Raw genomic sequence first — 24192 nt, 5'->3', positions numbered from 1 at the left:
TCACACATTATCAACATCACTCAGCAGAGCAGTACATTTTTTACCAAGGATGAACATATCATAATCACCTAAAGTCCATAAGCTTATTTTAGGGATCACTCTTGGTGTTGCACATTCTATGGATTTGAATAAATGCATAATGATATACATACATTATACATACATATATTATAATACCAAAGTTTAACGTGTGTGTGTGTGTGTGTGTGTGTGTACATACACACACAAATACAATATACAGAGGATAGTCACTGCCTTCTAAATCCTTTGTGTTGGGACTTCCTTGGTGGTGCAGTGGTTAAGAATCCGCCTGCCAATGCAGGGGAGACACGGGTTCAATCCCTGGTCCAGGAAGATCCCACATGTTGCGGAGCAAATAAGCTGGTGTGCCATAACTCCTGAGCCTGTGCTCTAGTGTCTGTGAACCACAACTACTGAGCCTGCGAGCCACAACTACTGAAGCCCACATGCCTAGAGCCCATGCACTGCAACAAGAGAAGCCACCACAATAAGAAGCCCGCGCACCACAACGAAGAGTAGCCCCTGCTTGCCGCAACTAGAGAAAGCCCGTGCATAGCAACGAAGACCCAAAGCAGACAAAAATAAATAAATTTATTTTTTAAAAAATCCTTTGTGCTTTCTCTATTCATCTGTCTCCTTCTTTGGCAACCACTAATCTTTTTATTGTGTCCTTTTCCAGAATATCTCATGGTTGGAATCACAGCAGTATATGGCTTTTAAAACTTGGATTCTTTGACTTAGCAATATGCCTTTAAGGTTCCTCCATGTCTTTTTTTTTTTTCCTCCATGTCTTTTTATGGTGTGATAGATAATTTCTACTTAGTGCTGAATAATATTCCATTATCTGGATGTTTCACAATGTATTTATCCATTCACCTACTAAAGGACATCTTGGTTGCATCCAAGTTTGAGCAATTATGATTAAAGCTGGTATAATCATTTGTGTGCGGGTTTTTGTGTTGACATAGTTTTCAACTACTTTGGGTAAGTACCAAGGAGTGCAATTGCTGGACTGTATGAAAAGAGTATGTTTAGTTTTGTAAGAAACTTCAAAATGTCTTCCAAAGTAGTTGTAGCATTTTCCATTCCCATTAGCAGTGGATGACAGTTCCTGGTAATCCACCTCCTCACCAGTTTTTGGTGTTGTCAGTATTTTGGAATTTGACCATTCTAATAAGTGTGTGGTGGTATTTCCATGTTTTAATTTGTACTTCCCTAATGACATACGATGGTGAATACCTTAACATATGCTTATTTGGCATCTATATATCTTTGGTAATGTTTCCAGGTGTTTTGCCCACTTTTTAATCCATTTGTTTTCTTTTTCTTTTTTTATAACTGATAGAATTAACATGTAACACTGTATTCGTTCCAAGTGTACAGCATAATGATTCTTGCGTACATTGTGAAACAATCAACACCATAAGTCTAGTTAACATGGGTCATCGTTCATAGTCACAATTTTTTTTCTTGTGATGAGAACTTTTAAGATCTCTCTTAGGAGCAGACAGCCAGGACTCCAAGGTGGCATCAGTTGTACCACTGAAGAAGCTCCTGGATGTCAAATTAAGGGAGCTGCCAAGCTGGATACTAATGTAGGATTTCATCCCTAAAGGCATTGCTGGAGCATTCAAAGAGGCAGAGCCTTATGGGCATGTGTAAATAAAAGCAAATCTCTGGGTCTTTCATGTCTCTTTTTGCCCTGAATTAATCTGGCCAGTAAAAGCCTTCTCAGATCAGTAAGTTATGTAGAGAAGGACAGGGTGAGATTGTTAGCTCTTGAATTTCCATGTTTGATGGGTCCTATCAAAGGCTGGCTCTGAGGTATTTCAGACAAGGAAATGTTTTCTGTTGCTTGGAATCGGTACCACTGCCTCCATCCCTCTTAAAGAAATGTCATGAGACTTGGGGAAAATGAGTTTGAAACATAAGGAGACATCATTCTATCTCCCTGCCAGACAAAACTGAGATGAATATTTGAAATGGTCTTTCAGCTCTGTGCATTTTAAAGTGCAGGACTGGTCAGATCAGTCCTGCGGAACCCACGTCATATCCTTTAGGGGCCTGCGTGGTCGCCAGCCTCCTCAGGGGCCCCCCTCCTTCTGTGTTTTTCTTTCTAATTTTGGCCACCCTGTGGCTCTCTCTTGCATACTGTTTGCTCCTTCCCTGAGGCCTTTCCTCAGCTTTGCCCTCTCATATTAGAATGTGTAGAGTGTGCCCTCAGAGAAGTGACTTCTTTCTTGTTTGCAGGTTATTACTGGTATTACAACAAGTATTTCAACATGAAGAAAGGGAGCGTTGCTGGGCTTTCTATGGTGCCGGCAGCTTATGTGCTTTTCAACTACTGCCATTCTTACAAGGAACTTAGTGAGTCTCTTGGGTTGCTTTGTCTTTGGTGGGGTTTCCCTTGACAGGGTGGTATTGGTTCCCCTGTCAAATTTACAAGTCCTTCATTCTCCTGACAACTGAAGAATTGGAAGGACTTATCAGAATACAGCATATTTTAAGTGAGAAAATTGTGGCAAAGACAAAGATAGGAAAAATAAGATGAAGCTGGGATAAAGGTAATACTTAGGAAGCATTCTATAAGATACTGTAGGCTCTATCAAAGGTTGGTGGAAAACTTGGCTTTATCTTCCTAGCAGCCAGTGTGAAGAGGGAAATAGGTCAGTGCTACAGTCCGGTGTCTGTGTAGTGCTCTGGAAAAGCCTGGCTATTCCTGGTTCTGAGACCTGAGGGGAGTTTGTCCGGTGGGAGACGCTGGGAACAGTTTCAGTGGTGGTCACTGGCTGGGTTTCATGGGCCCTTTCTGACAGCATTCAGCCCCTTGCTAGTCTGTTGCATCCAGAGCAATGAAAGATGGGCTCTTGGGTGCTGTTTTTCTGAGTTGGGTGTTCCTTCAGGGAAGGAAGAAGCTGGCCAGGTGGCAGATCAGCTCCTAATTCCTCAAGCGGGTTCTGGATCATCTCCTGAAAGGAATTTTCAGGATGGCTTCATGTGATCTTAGCCTGTTGCCTTCTGTGGCATCCTGTGCTTTCACCATACCTTTGAAGAAACTTACCGTTTTACCTTTCTAACTTTAGAACATGATCGGCCAAGTGAGTGCCACTGAAGAGGGCGCACTCTGCATTCCTGACCATGACCTTTGCCGGGCACCCCTGAATCCTTTCATAACCTAATGGATAACTAACACCCAATAAAAGATGACTTGTTAAAAAAAAAAAAAGATCTCTCTTAGCAACTTTCAAGTATGTAATACAGTATTATTAACTATAATCACAATTCTGTATATTACATCCCCATGACTTATTTTGTAATTGGAAGTCTGTAGCTTTTGACCACCTTCACCCATTTACCCCGCTGCCTCTGGCAACCATCAATCTGTTCTCTGTATCTATGGCTTTGGTTTCATTTTTTTGTTTCTGTTTTTTTTTTTTTTTTTTAGATTTCACTTATAAATGAGGTCATACAGTATTGGTATTTGTCTTTGTCTGACTTCACTTAGTACAATGCCCTCAAGATCCATTCATGTTGTCACAAATTGCAGGATTTCCTTCTTTTTATGATTGAATAATAATTGTATATATGCCACATTTAAAAAAAATCCATTCATCTCTTGATGAACTCTAGTTGTTTCCATGTCTTGGCTATTGTAAATAATGCTGCATTGAACATTGGAGTACAGATATATTTTCAAGATAGTGATTTTGTTTCCTTTGGTTAAATACCAAGAAGTGGAACTGCTGGGTTATATGGTAGTTCTAATTTTTTTGAGGAATCTCCATACTGTTTTCCATAATAGCTGCACTAATTTACATTCCCTCCAGCAGTACATAAGGGTTCCCTTTTCTCCACATTCTTGCCCACACTTATTTCTTGTCTTTTTGGTAATAGACATTCTTACAGGTGTGAGGTGATATTTTTATTGTAGTTTTGATTTGCATTTCCCTGATGATTAGTGATGTTGAGCACCTTTTCCTGTACCTGTTGGCCATTTGTATGTCTTCTTTGGAAAAATGTCTATTCAGAGCCTCTCTCCATTTTTTAATTGGGTTGTTTGTTTGCCTTTCTATTAAGTTGTATAAGGTTTTTTTCTTAATATATTGTGGATTGTAAATCAACTATACTCCATTATAAAATAAAAATTAAAAAAATATATTGTAGAAATTGTTTTATCATGATACTTAGTGCCAAAAGCAGGAGCTATTATATACTAAGTAGCAGTGCATTAAAATTTACATCAAAAAAAATCCTTGTAAGAAACATTTTGAAATGTTCACACTGGTTTTTATACAAGAACTGTATTATGCATGATTTGATTCTCCTTTATGTTGTTTTCCAAAATTTCTTAGATAATTTTATTAATTTTTGTAATGAAATCACAAGACAGCAAACATTTCACGTGCTTCCCTCCTTCTCTTGTATTGCAAGGCCTAAAATTTCATGTGCTGTCTTAATATCTTTGAACCTCACAGGGCCCGTAAGCCTAACCATGAGTTCCCCTCTTCTCACCAGACATGCCCACCAAGCAGTGGGAAGAAAACTAACCATGCTGTTAGTTCCCGTATCAGCCAAATCATGTCCCTGTCAGCCACAAATTAATCAAAGAAGCCAATCACATCCTTCCACAGCAACCAGGGGGCACCTCATCCTCTTGTTAGTAGAAATCCTGCTCCCAAGTGACACCACTCTGTGACATGTTGTGTCCTTCTCCTGAAGGATTTGAGGATATTCGACTCAGACTGCTGTCAATCTCATCTGTCTAGTATCTAGGTGTGTGTTAGGATATCTTCAGAACCCTAGGGCAGGACTCTCTCCATCACCACTAGCTGAAAAAACACCTGCCTACTCATTTTTACTGCTATTCCATGAGTTTTCAGTATCTACAATGAGAAAGATTTTATAAAGCTCAATTAACCTTCAAATAGGAACGCTAGATCATGTTGTCAACCTATATGTTTGTGATTGAAATTTTATTTTGCTGAGCCTACAAACTAATATTAAACTTTTGCCCTATTTGTAAGACAGTTAAGGCTAAAATTATAGGTACGTATCCCTCATTAAGCATGGACTCAAATGGAAAAGGAGTCTTTTAGATTATCTTTTCAGGTTGGGTGAAAGTGGAGCTTTAGAATAAGAAGTGCGAGTTAAAGCGGGAGAGGGGGAAAAAAGGAACGGAGCGTTAAAATGGGAAAATGTTGGTAGCAGAAACAGATATTCTTACACTGCTGTGAATATGTAAAATGGCATAATCACAGTGAGAAATTTGTATCACAAGTTAATGTGCAAAAAGCAAGACCACTTTCGAGAAGTTAGGTTACATGTAAGCCTACATAGGTGTAAACTGAAGTTTATGGAGGGATATTAACTGAGCATTGTTTGTGAGAAAAAAATAGGAAAATCCATAATATTTATTTGTAGAGTTTTGTTTCTTAGAGAAGGTTTCAGCTACACATACTGTGGCTTATTTTGCAGTTGTTGAAAATGATGACACTCCTTAAGTACTGATACGGAAACACATTTGTTTGAAGAAAAAGAAATACATACTTTCATATGCATATAGCATACATAGTATTTGAAATTACATATACATTTTGTATTCATATGTGTGTGTGTAACATTGTATATTTTATTTTAAAATAACTTATCTGGGGGCTTCCCTGGTGGCACAGTGGTTAAGAATCCGACTGCCAATGCAGGGGACACGGGTTCGAGCCCTGGTCCGGGAAGATTCCACATGCCGTGGAGCAACTAACCCTGTGAGCCACAACTACTGAGCCTGCAGTCTAGAGCCTGTGCTCCGCAGCAGGAGAAGCCCGCGCACCGCAACGAAGAGTAGCCCCCGCTCGCCGCAACTAGAGAAAGTCCGCATGCAGCCACGAAGACCCATTGCAGCCAAAAATAAATAAATTTTAAAAAATAATAATAAAATAACTTATCTGAAACAACAAGGTCCTACTGTATAGCACAGGGAACTATATTCAACATCCTATGATTAAACCATAACAGAAAAGAATATGAAAAAGTATATATATATATATATATATGTATAACTGAGTCACTTTGTTGTACAGAAATTAACACAACATTGTAAATCAATTGTACTTCAATAATATTTTTTTAAATGTCAAATTATTTTATGAGAAAAAAATAAAATAACGTCTGGAAGTCTATATACACTAAAATCAAAATGCTGTGCATGCTAAGGTTAGCTACTATATGTCTGAAATATATGGCAGAAGAGGTTGATCGCATTTTTAGTTAAACTTTATATCCTTTTGAAATGTTAATCTATGCATGGATTGCATATTTAAAATATGTTGTAATGCTGATAACTGAAATATGGGCATCCTTTGATGAGAACTTTACATTTCCCATTTGCTTACTCATGAACTCACTCATGAAGCTAAATATATATATATGTGTAATGCAACCTCAATTCTTCTGATAGCCCAGAAGAATCTTCCTCCTTTCAGATTTTGAGTCTGATTTATCTTCACTGCCCAAACAACTGAGAAGCAAAGTATTTTTCAATGAGATGTCATGACCAGGCATTACGAATTAAAAGATGTTTCTCAACCTGAGGGTTTTAAAAAATGCAGTCAAGCTCGCCACTTCACAATAGAGCAGAGAGGGATGAAAAGAATCGCTTAACAACAGTCAATTTCTGGTGGACATAATATTGTAAAATGTAAATAAGGTATTGCTTTTTGTTCTAGTTTTCAGAGAACTGCAATCAGTATTCTTGAAAGAGGGACCAAAACTCATTTTCCCTTTTCCTACAATGAGAATATATTATAAAGTCTCACTTTATCCAGGTTTTCTCACCCGGAAACACGTCTTTGCTAATCAACAGTGTAATGTTATACAACTTATGTAAACTCAGAGGCTTCAGCTCTAAAACCGGAGTAGTCAGTACCTGTGGCATTGCGAGTGGAATGAGCGTTTTAGGGAAGGGATACATTTACCTGCACGCTCATAACACACGACACAAACACGCACAGTTTGGTTGGATCATGAACCCACTTCAAGAGCTCGCACTGGATGGCCCTCGGGGTCATGTTACTGATTCAACTGGACAGACCCTTCACACGCAGGCCTGAAGCCTTGGAAAAGAAGAGCTCCGCAGGTCCCTCCTCACAATTCTCTGGTCCGGCCCCATCCTCACTCGCCGCCTCCTGGCCCTGGGAACCGCTGAACCCGCCTTCCGCCTCAGGTTGGGCCTCCGGACGTTGGGAGACCAGCGCTGCGCAGGCGCAGTGGGGCGGTCATTCCCAGAAATCTCCAGGCCCGGCCCTGCAGTTGCTTTGCTTCAGGACTTTAACGACCTGGAACCTCACGTCCCACAGACGGCGAGGTGACTTTGACCTCCGGTTCTCTTTCCGTGTCCCGTGTTGCGTACTGCACGTGAGTGGCACCCGTCCGAGGAAGAATCCGCTTGGGTCGCCGCGAAGACGACTGCGCAGACGTAGCTGGCGCCCATGAGGGACAGCCAGTGGCGGTGAGACTGGGATTGCGGGAGGCGCTCAAAGCGTGGACGGCCGGAGCGCAGCCACGGGAGTCCGCCCGCCCCGTCGGGGCTGTGGGCGCTTCAGCAGTGGGGGAGGGTGATTTTATCTCTTAGAGTGAGTGCGATTGTGAGACTGAGAGAGGTGTGTGTTCGTCCTTGTGTGACGGAGACACAGGGTGCATGTCCTTCTTGTGAATGTGGATTGCAGTGGCTCTGTGGTGTCATGTGACACATAGCTCTTTTTCCCCTTTGCTGCTTCTAGGCTTCTCTCAAACATGTACTTCTCCCAAAGAATGTGGGCGCAGTTGGGAAATCTGGTTTTGAGTCCTACAAGACACCTTCCAGCAAGAAAGTACATACCAGCTGCTGAGATAGGAATTTTAAATCAAGAATTGCCCCTGAGACAGGCTCCTAGGAACGTATGGATAAAAAGACTCCCAAGATTAGGATTCCTTCCTCGGATTACCCTCCCTGGCAGTTCTCTGGGGCTCATTTATGTATTTGAGTATGAAAGCATTTGAGTATGAAACTATGAGCTCTGACGGGAGAAACCTGTGAGCCCTGATACAGATCGCACAGTCCTACTTAATTCTGGTTATAGGTATGAGGTCACAGTGGGTTTAGTAGTCTTGAAGGATGGCACACAATAAATGCTCAACATTGTCTTTATTCTGTGTCATTCACCCTTCAGATTCTATAAATCAGTGATGAAAATATGATGTTAATGTGTTGAGTGCTTGCATGTCAAAGGGCTACGTGGACGCTAGTTTTCCAGAACAAGTGTTCTGATCCAGGGATCCTTTGTATTTTGGGGCCTACAGGGGACCACAAATCCCTTGTGCTTGTATAGAATTACTGTATATATTTGGAAAAATGCATTTTTCAAAGGTGTGATAACCCAAAAGATTAGACCTGGGTAATTGATATGCAATCAAAGACTGTTATACCTTGGGATGATTTTGCACAAAATTAATGATTATACTAATGGAATGGTTAAGAAAATCACACGACATCCATGAGATAGAATATTATGTAGATAATAAAATTCCTGCTTATAAGAATTAGCCGTTACAAGAAAAAAAATGGCTATGATCTAATGTTAAGCAATCTTAATATGTAGATAATAGTAGTCAAGAAAATTTGAAAGTATATATGCAACTCATTTTAAAAAGAGAATTTTGGGCTTCCCTGGTGGCGCAGTGGTTGAGAGTCCGCCTGCCGATGCAAGGGAACACGTGTTCGTGCCCCGGTCCGGGAAGATGCCACATGCTGCGGAGCGGCTGGGCCCCGTGAGCCACGGCCGCTGAGCCTGCGCGTCCGGAGCCTGTGCTCCGCAACGGGAGAGGCCACAGCGGTGAGAGGCCCGCGTACCGCAAAAAAAAAAAAGATTACCCTAAAAATAAAAAAAAAAAAAAAAAGAGAATTTTGTAAAAACTTTTGCAAGGATTATATCCAAAATGATAGTTTAATTGGTTTTTCAGAGAAAAATGAAAATGTTTAGCCACATTTATTGAGCATTTTCTGTGTACCCAGAACTTTTCTACCTATTTGGTATACATATTCACATTAATTTGCAAAGGCAATTTCCTTTTCCATTGATGTTAGAGTGTTTATAGGGAAATGTCTCTAATTATATCAGTGCAGTACAGCTAAAGGATATTCAAGAAGTGAATATACTTAAGTGGTATTTATTTTATTTATTTATTTTTATTCGAGTATAGTTGCTTTACACTGCTGTGTCAGTTTCTGCTATACAGCAAAGTGAATCAGCCATATGTATACATACATCCCCTCTTTTTTGGATTTCCTTCCCATTTAGGTCACCACAGAGCACCGAGTAGAGTTCCCTGTGCTATGCGGTTGGTCCTCATTAGTTATCTAGTTTATATATAGTAGTGTATATATGTCAATTCCAGTCTCCCAATTCATCTCACTCTCCCTCTCCCTTGGTATCCATACGTTTGTTCTCTATGTCTGAGTGTCTATTTCTTCTTTGCAAATAAGATCCTCTTTACCATTTTTCTAGATTCCACATATATGCATTAACATACGATATTTGTTTTTCTGACCTACTTCACTCTGTATGACAGTCTCTAGGTCCATCCATGTCTCTGCAAATGACACAATTTCATTCCTTTTTATGGCTGAGTAATATTCCACTGTATATGTACCACATCTTCTTTATCCATTCCTCTGTTGATGGACATTTAGGTTGCTTCCATGTCCTGGCTATTGTAAATAGTGCTGCAATGAACATTGTATCTTTTTGATTATGGTTTTCTCCTGGTATATGCCCAGTAGTGGGATTGCTGGGTCATATGGTAGTTCTATTTTTAGGTTTTTTTAAATAAACTTGTTTATTTATTTAGGGCTGTGTTGGGTCTTTTTTGCTGTGCGTGGGCTTTCTCTAGTTGCGGTGAGAGGGAGCTACTCTTCTTTGTGGTGCATGGGCTTCTCATCACGGTGGCTTCTCTTGTTGTGGAGCACGGGCTCTAGGCACATGGGCTTCAGTAATTGTGGCATGCAGGCTCAGTAGTTGTGGCTCGTGGGCTCTAGAGCACAGGCTAAGTAGTTGTGGTGCATGGGCTTAGTTGCTCTGCGGCAGGTGGGATCTTCCTGGACCAGGGATTGAACCCGTGTCCCCTGCATTGGCCGGCAGATTCTTAACCACTGCGCCACCAGGGAAGTCTCCTATTTTTAGTTTTTTAAGGAACCTCCATACTGTTCTTCATAGTGGCTGTATCAATTTACATTCCCACCAACAGTGTAAGAAGGTTCCCTTTTCTCCACACCCTCTCCGGCATTTATAGTTTGTAGATTTTTTGATGATGGCCATTCTGACCGGTGTGAGGTGGTACCTCACTATAGTTTTGATTTACATTTCTCTAATAATTAGTGATGTTAAGCATCTTTTCATGTGTCTGTTGGCCATCTGTATGTCTTCTTTGGAGAAATGTCTATTTAGGTCTTCCGCCCAGTTTTTGATTGGGTTGTTTGCTTTTTCGATATTGAGCTGCATGAGCTGTTTGTATATTTTGGAGATTAATCCTTTGTCAGTTGCTTCATTTGCAAATATTTTCTCCCATTTTCTTTTCGTCTTGTTTATGGTTTGCTGTGCAAAAGGTTGTAAGTTTAATTGGGTCCCATTTGTTTATTTTTGTTTTTATTTTCATTACTCTAGGAGGTGGGTCAAAAAAGATCTTTCTACAATTTATGTCAAAGAGTGTTCTGCCTATGTTTTCCTCTAAGAGTTTTATAGTGTCTGGCCTTACATTTAGGTCTTTAATCCATTTTGAGTTTATTTTTGTGTATGGTGTTAGGGAGTGTTCTAATTTCATTCTTTTACATGTAGCTGTCCAGTTTTCCCAGCACCACTTATTGAAGAGGCTGTCTTTTCTCCACTGTATAGTCTTGTCTCCTTTGTCATAGATTAGGTGACCATAGGTGCGTGGGTTTATCTCTGGGCTTTCCATCCTGTTCCATTGATCTATATTTCTGTTTTTGTGCTAGTACACTATTATGCGGGATTTTAGTTCCCTGACTAGGGATCGAACCCGGGCCCTCTACAGTGGAAGCATGGGGTCCTAACCACTGGACCGCCAGGGAATTCGCTTAACTGGTATTTATTTTAATCACATTGATTTTTTTTCATTGTCATATTAACAGATTTTTAAAATGAGGAATATATGGCCTCTTCCCAAAGTGATGACTATAGATATTTTAATACTTTGAAATATCTTTATATATTTTATTTATGATGATGGAATTAATACAGGCTTATTGCAAAAAATTTTCATTTCTTTAGGGAATTTACTGAGAAGAAAGCAAGGATAACCCATTATCTCCCTGCTTAGAGATAGTCACTTTAACATTTTGGTGTATATTTTTCCAATTTTGTGTGGTTTTGTTTTGGCAGAATAAAATTGATCAAATAAAGGAGACAAGGTTCAACTCATAGTTCAAAAAAGAAATCTAATCCAATGATAGTTTTCTTTATACCCCTGTATATGTAGGGAGAAGAGGGAAGGGCAGAGAATCTTGTGTGAAAAGCATTACAAGTAGTTAAACCTTTTAGTTATTACAAATGTTATTTAAAACTTAATTACCAGGGCACCATATTACTAAGTAAGACATGCTTTCAGAGTTAATAATTTAGAGATTTAAGCTTATTTTCAGAAAAAATAACACTAATCTCTGATTTCCAGGTGTCTTACAAGTACAAACAATATTTCCAAACATAGTTGTTATACCAGAAAATAAAGATTATATTTATAGATATTTACATAAATCTCTATATTGTGCAAAGAATAAGATTCCATTCTCCAGTTAGTTTTCCAGTTAGTTAGTTCTCCAGTTTTATCATGATGTTCTTTGAACAGGTTTATGATTCTGAACAGTTTTTCTTGCTCTCTATAGCTGCTGGGGACTGAGGAAGGGGACATTTTCTCTCTTCTTGTCTGATAATCTCTCTCTCTCTCTTTTTAATTAATGATTTTATTAAGCAGAAATCTGTTTTCTCAAACGTACCTCCTAAAATTTTAAATACTAGAATTAGAAGAAAGAGGACACCCAAGAAGCACAAGTTTTAATATAATAAAACCAGGAAGCACCAGAATTAGCTTCCTTTTATAATAAAAGGTTAAGGAACATGGAATGATTTTCTTCTTCAATAATGATAGATAATTTACATTAGTCATCATGATATATAATTTAGTGTGTATTTGAATTATTTTGCCTAGTCTTCAAACTAGTCATATATCGTATGTGATATTTTTTTTTTTTTTCGTATGTGATATTTTTATCCCTACTTTGCTGATGAGGAAATCGGCATTGAAATATTTTTCTTAATTTCAACGGGATGCCACCTCTTAAATTACGCATACTTTTTTAGACCTACCTTCTTCACCGAGCAATTCTTTTAATATTGTTTTCCGTCAATTATATGGTTTAATATCGTTCTTATTAAGAATGGCATAGGGGGACTTCCCTGGTGGTGCAGTGGTTAAGAATCCTCCTGCCAGTGCAGGGGAAAGGGGTTCAAGCCCTGGTCCAGGAAGATGCAACCTGCTAAGAACAACTAAGTCCGTGAGCCACAACTACTGAGCCTGCGTTCTAGAGCCCACGAGCCACAACTAGTTAGACCTTTTGCCACAACTACTGAAGCCCGCGCGCCTACAGCCCGTGCTCAGCAACAAGAGAAGCCACCGCAGTGAGAAGCACACGTACTGCAACGAAGAGCAGCCTCCACTCGCTGCAACTAGAGAAAGCCCACGCAGCAACAAAGACCCAATGCAGCCAAAAAAAAAAAAAAAAAAAGAATGGCATAGTATGTCACAATATAGCAGACTATAATATAGTTAACCTGTTTGCCTGCTGTGGGATTTTTATGTTTTTAATTTTGGACTATCAAAAATTATTCTCTGATGAACATTCTTGTGCATATACCTTGTGAACTTCTGTAAGTTATTTCCTTTAAAATTTTTCTAAAAGTGGTGTTTTGTAGTCAAAAATCATACTTCTTTTAATTGTTTAAAATATGTCAGACCTGGAAAGTATAATATTTGAAGTAATACAGCCACTAAAAAGACATAATTACTTCCTTCAGAGTACATATAATCTGTGAAGGAAGTTAAAATCTGAATAGGAATAATTGAAAGGTAATGTGTGATAAAGGCCACTGGTGAGCGTTAGGTGACCTGCCTAAAGGAGACATTAGTGTGACTATAGTGACAGTAAGCATATAAACAAATAATACTGAACACATGGGACCTGTATGGCAATAAGTGGATTTTTTTACTATAACCTTTATATTTTGTAGATTTCATTTTAATGATATTAGATGTATAGCAAAATTAATAGGTAAGATAATTCAGCAGCTATCTGGAGGATATCATGACAAAACTGACAGGTTCAGAAACAAGATAAATTCTTCTGTTGAAAAGATCTGAAATAAAGCTGTATTGAGACTGTCATCACTTCACAAAAGAGATTACTCAGGGACTGTTCCCAAGTTTTTTGTCGTCAGAATTCCAACATAACTGAGAAGAAATTATAAAATGAGATATTGGGATCCAAAGGAAACAAAATATAAGCCATATAGTAAAATGATCTGAATTTATTTATTTAAAATAATTTTTTTAAAGTTTTTTGATGTGGACCATTTTTAAAGTCTTTATTGAGTTTGTTACAATATTGCTTCTTGGTTTTTTGGCCCCAAGGCATATGGGATCTTAGCTCCCCAGCCAGGGATCGAACCTGCACCCCCTGCATTGGAAGGTGAAGTCTTTTTTTTTTTTTTAATATTTATTTATTTATTTGGTTACACTGGTCTTACTTGTGGCAGGAGGGCTCCTTAGTTGCGGCAGGAGGGCTCCTTAATTGTGGCATGTGAACTCTTAGTTGCGGCATGCATGTGGGATCTAGTTCCCTGACCAGGGATAGAATGTGGGCTGCCTGCATTGGGAGCATGGAGTCTTATCCACTGTGCCACCAGGGAAGTCCCTGAAAGGTGAAGTCTTAACCACTGGACTGCCAGAGACATCCCAATGATCTGAATTTAAAGAACAAAGAACTTTGTGGACGTCTTCACCTTAACAAATTAAAAAAAAAAACATATTTTGGACTTCCCTGGTGGCACAGTGGTTAAGAATCCTCCTGCCAATGCAGGAGACACGGGTTCGAGCCCTGGTTGGGGAAGATCCCACATGCTGAGGAGCAACTAAGCCCATGCGCCACAACTACAGAGCCTGCCCTCTAGAGCCTGTGCACCGCAACAAGAGAAGCCACCGCAATGAGAAGCCTGTGCACCGCAATGAAAAGTAGCCCCTGTTCGCCGCAACTAGAGAAAGCCTATGTGCAGCAGCAAAAAAAAAAAAAAAAAAAAAAAAAATTTCAAGTTCTTATGTCAATTGTTACAATGATTATGAAGTAACCTTAAAAAAAACCCCAAAACTCAAGATCTAAGCAAAAAGATAGGGATTGCCGATGTCAAATTCTGATCATGGCAAAGGTATAATTTATGTCTTCACTGGTTTTGATTGTTTCATGTATGAACTAAAAACAACTGAATACCCAGTGATTCATTCCTAAAAACACCCCCTAAAAAACAAAACAGTAAAAACATAACCAAAAATATAATAGCTGTTAATATATGGCCATATAAATTTCCAGACTTTTCTATTTTCTGTTTTATGATTGTCATTCTTTTCTCTGTATTGATTAATATGCTCTTATATTTTATAAATAGAAATATATTAGTCAACCTGACTTTTCTATTGACAATATATATGGAACATTTTCCACGTCCTTAAATATTCTTCCCAATTTAACATTGAATGATTACTTGTATATTCTAGTATAATATTGGTCTGTCATATATTTAACTAATAAGCTTTGCTGGACTCAGAATGCTGAACATTACTTGTCCATCTCTAATATTTTGATCAACTTCACCCACTTTCAAGCCCAGAAAGAGGTTCTGATTTGGATTATGTGGCCTCTTTTCTCTTGAAGTTGGGAATGGAAAGAGGAAGATCTGCTCAGAGCAGGACAGAGCTGCCCAATCTTAGTTTCATGTAAACCTGATAACAATGGTACATTGGCCAGAAAATTTTCTACTGAAGTATCTGGGTCTGGTTTCAATGCAGAAATGACTCTGAAGCTGAGACTCCTAGGAATTGAGTGAGGAAATGGATTTGTCCAGAATCCTAACTTACCCAAGTTGTGTGTGATATGAAGTAATTTGGAATCTGGAATGGAAGAGCATAAATGGTAATATTAACTTAAGGCCAGTGAGGAAACACTAAAATACAACTGGTCTCAAGGTCTTTCTCTTCTCCCAGGTCTGGGTTTTCTGGACTCTGCTTTTCTGGTAGAGGAGCCCAGAGGACTGATCATCTCTTGCAGGTCTAAAACCATGGCCCATGTAAGTTGATGTTTCTCTCCTTGTTGAAATATGTGTATTTTTTTGGTCATGTAAGTATTTTCATTAATTTTTCTGATGTTTCCTAACAGAGAGTTCCCTCAAATAACCTGTTTCCTAGCTATTGTTCCAGAGAAATATGTGGCCAAATTACCTGGCACTGTCTCCGTATGGCCCATTCAAAACTAACTAGTGTTCATGTAATTATTGTCCAAAATTTTCAATATATTTTAAGTGCCCATTCTTCAATTAAGGGCAGTGATGGAACAGTGGGGTAAGTTATTTGAAGTAGAAATTTATGCTATACAGGTCAGATCTGTAGTTTGGAGATGGAGACAATGGTTCTGTTTAACTATCCATGGTAAGACTTTGAAGTTTTCCACAGATCCGAGATTTCCAGGTAGATGAGGTGGAATTTATCATTGAATGACCTGAATCTTAATATGGTATGAAATTCCTGCTTTGTGTGGATGAGTAGTATATGATTGGGGCTTTGAACATGGAGGTCATGGATTTGGTAGGAAAGCCATGAGACATAAATACTAAAGCTATTTTGTTGTTGAATGAGACATGCTAAGTTTGTGTAACATCTATATAATTGACCAGCCTTCTTCAGTATCATTTAAATCAATGAATTATCTTTTAGTGCATAATGAGTTACTCTGAAACATAGCATCTTAAAGCAGCAAGCATTTATCTCACAGTTTCAGTGAGTTAAGATATCTGGATGTTGCTTAGCGTGGCTCTCCTGCTCTGGGTCTCTCACAGGGTTATAATGTGTTGGTCAGGGTTTGCAGTCATTTTAAAGCTCAACTTTGAGTGGATCTGCATCCGAACTCATTGAAGTGGTTGTTGACTTGACCCAGTTTTTCATGGCTGTTGGACTGAGGGCCTCACTTCCTTAGTAGCTGTTGGCTGGCGACTGCTCTTGGTTTATTGTTTTTTTGTTTTGTTTTGTTTTTTGTCTATAAAATTTATTAACGAAGTTTCAAAAACATTTTGAAATTTTCCAAATTTAAAAGGAGTTATGACAAACTGGCAGAGCTAGGGCTGGAATTTAAGATCTATTTTCCCTGAGTTACTTGCCCTCTAGTACCTTAGGTTCTTAACCATGGCTGTACACATTAGAATCACCCCAGAAACTTTTGATAGTACCCCATATCAATTAAATCGGATTTTCCAGAGTAGAACCCAGACACATGTTCTCTGGAAAAGCTCCAATAGGCAGCCAGAACTGTATATATTCATCATCAACACAAGGTCTCACATGTTATTTAGCTAATATTTCAGTTTTCAAATAATGTCAAGTGTAAACTAATTTAGTGGCCCCTGGAAAATATAATGAAAAAAAGTAAAACATAGGCTACCCATCTAATTTTAATTATTCTACTTAAAAGGTGGAATGAATTCCATAGCACAACTCTATTCCCAAGACCTGTCAGTATTATGAATAAAAGTCAACAATATTTAACAACTGATTATCAATTTATTAAAAATGTTGATTTAAGCATCTGCAATGGTGACTTCAGCCTCGACTCCTGGCTCAATACTGATGGAAGTGATCTGCTTGACAATCTCAGAAGGACTGTGCAGGTCAGTGAGTCGCTTGTGGATCCTCATCTGGAAACGATCCCAAGTATTAGAACCTTCACCACAAGGAGTTTTCCTTGTAGTTATTCTCAGAGTCTTGGTAGGCATCCGAACCGGTCCTTTCACTTTGAGATTCTTTTCCTTCGCGCCTTTGATCAGATCAGCACATACCTTATTCAAAGACTTCACGTTGCGGCTGGTGAGGGTGATTCTAATCCAGTGAATCGCCACCTCGGGCTCCACGGGAGTCTTCCCGGTATCTTGACGCACAGGCTCAGCGGCCATGGCTCAGCGGCCCAGCAGCTCTGCGGCACGTGGGATCCTCGCGGACCGGGGCACGAACCCACGTCCCCTGCATCGGCAGGCGGACTCTCAACTACTGGGCCACCAGGGAAGCCCCTTCCCCGGTATCTTTAAAAGCCATAGCTGCGGTGCGGCTTCCTGACCAACTTGTTTCTCCGCGAGAGCGAACGGCAGTGAATCAGGAGCAGGAGTGGGCGGCCCGAGGCTCAGCTACAGCGGCGACCGCGTCTTCCTCCAAAAGGGGTTTATTATGTGGGGCTTTCCTTAGGGCAGCTCACACGTGGTAGCTGGCTTCATCAGAGTGACCAAGTGAGACAGCAAGAGAGAATAAGCAATGTGGAAATCATAGTTTTTTATAAGCTAATGTTGGATGTGACATTCCATCACTTTTCTATATTCTATTTGTTGGAAATAATTCTCTCTCACTGGGTTCAGACCACATTCAAAGGGAGAGGATTACATTAGGACATAAATACCAGGAAATGGAGATCACTGGTAATCAATGAGGTTACCTACTACACTCAGAATAAGGAAAGTGTTCAGTGTGAAATGGTAGATGGCAACAAAAATGCATATCATTATATGTAGTTGGTGAAAATAGAACCTTACAATTGTGGAAAACCTTCCAAATGTGCATCTAATTGTATAAATTATTAAATCTGATTTATTTATAAAATACAATGTCATATGCCAAAATAATAAATGGATTTATTGAATCAAGCAAAAATGCTTATGGCAAGATCTAACATAATAGTACTTGATACTTGAAGAAAATCATATTAATTTTATGCAACCCAGTTTTTAAAATTTGGAGAAATATTTATTTATTGAGAATTTTTGAGGCAGATACCATTTGGACATTATTCTTGTATATACGCTTTTTAATTTAGGAGGGAAACATTATTTTGTCCATTTCCAAATGGTTCAGATATTTAGAAGTATCCCAGAATACAGAAGACATTTGACCTGTGTTGGCAGGCTTCTTAAAAAATATGTATACCTTGTGCTTAAGTCTCCTTCCACATCATAGATTGCCAGCCTACATACTTTCATTTTCTCTTTTCCTATGGAGAAGTCCATCAACTCCTGCTTCTGCTTTCAAAGTATTTTCTTTAATTTGCCCAGTGATACATGTGTTTACTGTTTCAGGGATCACTGACATTCAGTGATGTGGCCATAGGCTTCTCTCAGCAGGAGTGGGAATGTCTTGACCTCATTCAGAAGACTTTGTACCGGGATGTGATGATGGAGAACTATGGTAACTTGGTCTCACTGGGTATGTTCATTCGCTTCAAATAATTTAGATTAATTTAGAATCTGCTCTATAGGCTGTGTATTTTTTCTACTGTAATTTTCAGGGCTGCCTTTCAAGAAACTAGTTAAATTTGTTTTTCCTCTCCCAAAAAAGTGGTCTGAGCTTTGTCAGGTTAGAAATGGCAGCTCCATTAAACACTTTCATCTTCCCTATCCTTCAATCATATTCACATCTCCATGTGTTCTTTTTTTATATTTGCATCTCTTCCATAATGACCAAGCAGCTAAATTAGGTATTTGTGGCATATACTGTATAACCATGGTCAAAGGATCCAAGTTTTTTATTCATTTGTGCTCCAGATTGCTCTAATACTCCATTTTAAGATCTGAAACAGTTTCAGGGATATCAGCTTGACAGAGGGTCCTAAATTGCTCTCGGTATCAAAAGAGCCTCTACAATGTATATGGTGATGGATTGCATAATTGGGATTTATTTAAAACTGTACCAAAAGCAGTTCATTTCTTAAAACAAAGTTCATCTGATTTGTGGTTGAAAGTTGTAATACATGAAAATTACATTCAAAATGGAATGAATATCTTATAGCTCTCTTTTCTTGTATCCTCTAGTGACATTAGAGCATAAGAATAATGTTAATAGCTAACATTTTGATTACTGGGTAGTAGTCATTATTCTAAGCACATTATGTGATTTAACTGATTAAAATAACTGAGAGTATTAACTGATTTAGTTCCCCCAACAGTACTATTATTATCCCCATTTTATAAATGAGAATACTGAGGTATAGTGGGTTTAAGTGAATTATTCGAGGTTATACCCAGCTGGAAGGTAGCAAAGGCAGGAATTGATCCCAGGCTTCAAAATATGTTTTTAACCACATTATGTTTGCTCTCTAGAGTTAGAGAACATATGAGTTTGAATTTTAAATACAGCAAAACAAAAACTTTGCCTTACCTAACTGACTCTTATCCTTTAATTTTCCCGTTCTTCTCTAAAATAGTCAATATCATTATGATCTTTTATTATCATAATTATAATTTTACCTTGACTAGTTACAATTTATTTCTGCAACCTGTGGCATTCTGTTTTCTTTAAAGCAGGCCATTCCATTTCTAAGCCAAATGTAATTACCTTACTGGAGCAAGGAAAAGAACCCTGGATGTTTATGAGAGAAAAAACAAGAAGTTGGTGTACAGGTACGTAAGAGCAGGTCAGGCAGAAGTCATTTGTGTAAATGATAGCCCAGGTGGTAAATACACTTGGTAAACACATCCTTGAAACATTAGTTGGAAAGCTCCCTTCTCAGTGAAGGAAAGTCTTGTAATGTGAAGAGGAAGTATATCAACTTCATCTTAAGCTCATTAATCATTCACCATGTTATTTTTCTCATATTCCCCTCCCAATTTCATGCTAGTCCCTTTCCTTCTATGGTGTAGCCATTTACCTGTATTTTGGACCAGATTCTTTCCAGATCCTCTTTTTCAATGTGACTCTTGTCTAAAAATACATTCATTCCTATACCTGGAAAATATTTGAATAGTCTGAGCTGGCACTGTGCTTGGCATAATCAACCCAGTAATACTGACTAGGGCAGATAATGTTCTTGCAGTAATGGAGATTAGACCATGTTAAGGAAGAAATTAACATGAAATAAATAGATAAATAATATAAGGTAGTGAAATATGTTATGAAGGACACTAACAAAAACACAGCAAATTTAGGTAAGGTAGCATGATCAAGAACCCTTTCCTAACGTTTGTGCAGAGACATGAAGTAAGGTCACAGGCTTTTTGACTGTATGAGAAAGCCCAACCAAGGAGAGTGAACCACACATGCAAAGGCCCTCAAGGGGGATGAGGTTTGTGTGTTTGAGTAGTAGCATGGTGACTAACAGGACATGAAGCTAGTATGTTAGGAAGGAAAAGATCCTATTAGATTTTGTGGATCCTTATGAAGAATTAGTAGAATTGTTTTCTAAGAGTAGTTAGGATCTCTAATATGATTTAGGTTTTTTGTCTTTGTTTTTTAAATATGATTTTCACCTTTTCTTTAATCATAAGACTTACACAGAAGCCTAGATAAAACAACTATAGGTTAAATTGTAATTCATTTTCATATCCTTTTCAAATATTTCTTTATTCTTATTTGTGTTAACATTGATCTGTTGGATTTATTCTCATATTCTTTCTAGGTTTGTATTCTTTCATTATTTTTCATTTATTTGAAATTTACTTGTGAGCTCTATCACCCAATTCTGAGTTTTTCTAATTCTCATTTATGATTTTTCTTATCTAAAAGTTTTTTCTTGTCTTTTAGCATGTTATTGAATAGTATGGTATAGTTTTTTTCCTTGTTTTCAGGGCATTTGCTTTAGATGTATATATATTGTCTCTATAACTGTCATTAAATTTAGTCATATAATTTCTTGTATAGAAGTGGACCTTGGGCCTTTTTGGGGGATGGGGGGTCATTTATATATGAGATTAATTTTCCTCAGTTTTGAGAAAGGAGTCAAGATTCTGGATACCTTTTCTAAATTTGTGATTTTAAGGGCTCCCTCTTCTGTTTATTTTATTTTATGTTTTTTATTTATTTTTTTGCGGTACACGGGCCTCTCACTGTTGTGGCCTCTCCCGTTGCGGAGCACAGGCTCCGGACGCGCAGGCTCAGCGGTCATGGCTCACAGGCCCAGCCACTCCGTGGCATGTGGGATCTTCCCGGACCGGGGCATGAACCTGTGTCCCCTGCATCGGCAGGCGAACTCTCAACCACTGCACCACCAGGGAAGCCCTGTTTATTTTTTTTAAGCATTCAAATTATCATGGCTTGGGGAATGAATGGAGCTATTCAGGAGCATAGTTTTTTATAATATTATAATTAAGATGGTATTGATCAGATTTAAATTGTTACAGATTAAGATGTTAATTGTAATTCCCAGGAAAACCATTAAGAAAATAACTAAAAAATATATAGTAAAAGAAATAATAAGGGAAATCAAATGGCATCCTAGAACATATCTATTTAACACAAAAGAAGGTAATAATTAAGAGATAGAAGGGGAAGAAAGGCTTAAGACACATAGAAAATATGTAACAAATTTTAACCATAAATTCTATCAGTAATTATATTAAAGGTAAATTGAGTGCACACTCCATTTAAATGACCAACGTAGGCAGAATGGATTAAAAATAAAAAACATGATCCAACTGTAAGAAATACATCTTAGAGTCAGAAACACAAATAGGTTAAAATAAAGGTCCAGCCACATGGGGAAGCAGCTGGTCAGTTTCTTAAAATGTTAAACTTGGAGTTACCATCCAGTCAATAGGGTGTGCTCCCTTATTGTCTTTAGATCTTTGCCCAAATATCATCCTTTTAGTGGGGTTTTGCAGTGAGCCTTTCCCCTGATCCTAGCCATCCTGAGTCTTCTTTCCAATTTCATTTTCTTCTTTAGCAATTTCCATCTTCTGGCATGCCATGTGATTTACTTGTTTTTCAAGCTAATGAAGGCCATGCTTTTCTTCTCATCTCTTTCCTTCATAGCTAGCTACATACTCTAGAAAACTGGAAATGTACATCTCACAAAAGCTTGTACATGGTTGCTCATAGCAGCATTGTGTATTAATGGTCAAAAAGTGTAAACAACCCAGATTTCCCACTATAATCAAGATACACAACATTTACAGTATGTGAAAGGTTTCCATTGTTTCCCTTCCCAATTAATTTCCATGCCCCATGCCCACTCCCATTCAAACTACCACTGATCAACTTTCTGTCAATGTACATTAGATTAGCCTTTTAAAATAATTTTATAAATATGGAATCATACATTATATATTCTGTTATGTTTTGCTTCCATTGGTAAGTATAATGACTTTGAGGTATGTCTGTATTGTTGCGTGTATCACTACTTTGTTCAATTTTTTGTTAAGTATTATTCTGTTTTATGGATAGACCACAATTTATGTTTCTGTTCACCTACTGATGGACTTTTGTGTTAGTTTCCGGTTTGGGACTAGTTATAAGTAGAACTGTTATGAATATTTGTGTATGTGTATTTTTATAGGATGAATACCTAAGAGTGGAATTGTTGAGTAATAACTGCATGTTTAACAATTTTAGAAATTTTGCACTGCTCCATTCCACTTACTCCATTTTCTTTCCAACACTTGGTATTGTCGGTCCTTTAAATTCTAGACATTGTAGTTGGTATGTAGTGGTATCTTTTTGCATTTCCATGATGACTAATGATCTTGAGTTTCTTTTATTTACTGATCATTCATATTTTTTGGAGTGTTTATCCAAATCTTTAGCCATTTGAAATCATTATTTTCTTATATTTGAGGGTAACTGTTCTTTATTTTGGAACAAAAGGAAGTCCTTTTGGAACATTAAAAACTTTTTCCCACAATGTGACTTACCTATTAATTTTATTAACAATATCTTACAAGGAGTTTTTAAATTGTTATGAATTCCAATTTATCAAATTTCTCTTTAATGATTTTTTTGGGGTATACCATCCAAGAAATCTTTGCCTACCCCTAGGTGGCAAAGTTTTTTCCCTGCTTTTTCTTGACCTTTTATAATTTTTGCTTTTATGTTTAGTTCTATTATATATCCATTTTGAGTTAATTTTTTATTACGGTGTGAGTAGGGTTCAGGACTCATGTTTTCCCTATGGATACCCAGTTATTCCAGCACCATTTAAAAAAAAAAGAATTTCCTTTCCCCTTGGATTGCTTTGGCACCTTTGTCAGAAGTGAAATCACTGTATGTGTATCTGTTTCTGGTCTCTACTCTGTTTTTCATGTTGGCATAGAAAGTGAAAGTCTTAAAAAAAAGGAAAGTCTTGTGGTAGGTTTTTTCATTTGTGACCTTTGTTGAATTGAGGTAGTTTTCTTTTGTTCCTAGTTTGCTGATTTTTTTTTAACTATGAATGGCTGTTCAATTTTGTCAAATGTTTTATCTGAATCTATTAAAATGATTTTTTTTCAAAACTTTGCATTTCTTGTCCCTTCGTAATCTTCCTCCTCTTTCTTCCTCCAACCTCCTTAGGTATGCAATGATCTACTTTCTACTTCTATCACAATAGAGTTGATTGCATTTTCTGTAGTTTTATACAAACAGAATGATAGTGTGAAGTTTTTCATCTTCCTTCAGTCAGCATAATTAGGTTGAAGTTCATCCATGTTGTTATGTGTGTTTTACTCAGTACTATACCAGTATTTGGTTATACCACAATTTGTTTATTCATTATCTGCTGAAGGACATTTTTGGTTTTTAGCAATAACAAATTAAGATGCTGTAGACGTTTGTTTATAAGTCTTTGAATGAATATATGCTTTCATTTCTTTTGGCCAAATACGGAGCAGTTGAATGCCTGGATTGTATGGTTAAATTTGTAAGATTTTAAATTTAGATAAATAAGATTATAAATTTAAATTTGTAAGAAACTATTTTACAGTGTTTCTATACCATTTCACATTTCCACCAGCTGTAAGAGAGGTCTGGATCCTCCATATCTTATGAACAATTGGTACGGTCAATCTTTTTAATTCTGGCCTTTCAAGTAAG

The 24192-nt window shown here is 37.9% G+C and overlaps 2 protein-coding genes across 2 annotated transcripts in view; one reads left to right on the top strand and one right to left on the bottom strand.

The window, feature by feature from the left end:
• Nucleotides 1-16923: 16923 nt before the first annotated feature.
• Nucleotides 16924-17327, bottom strand: LOC136140252 (small ribosomal subunit protein uS10-like). The gene has a single exon (XM_065898333.1). The coding sequence runs from the start codon at nucleotides 17325-17327 to the stop codon at nucleotides 16956-16958; it is 372 nt and encodes a 123-aa protein (XP_065754405.1). The 3' UTR covers nucleotides 16924-16955.
• A 1149-nt stretch (nucleotides 17328-18476) lies between these two features.
• The window catches only part of LOC136140251 (zinc finger protein 420-like), a 41853-nt gene continuing 36137 nt past the window's right edge, over nucleotides 18477-24192 (top strand). The window contains 1 exon segment of the mRNA XM_065898332.1: nucleotides 18477-18621. Coding sequence (XP_065754404.1) covers nucleotides 18477-18621 — 145 coding nt within the window.

Source organism: Phocoena phocoena, chromosome 20 (assembly GCF_963924675.1).
Source record: "Phocoena phocoena chromosome 20, mPhoPho1.1, whole genome shotgun sequence".
NCBI classification, from domain to species: domain Eukaryota; kingdom Metazoa; phylum Chordata; class Mammalia; order Artiodactyla; family Phocoenidae; genus Phocoena; species Phocoena phocoena.
This window is presented reverse-complemented; position numbering and strand designations above follow the sequence as displayed.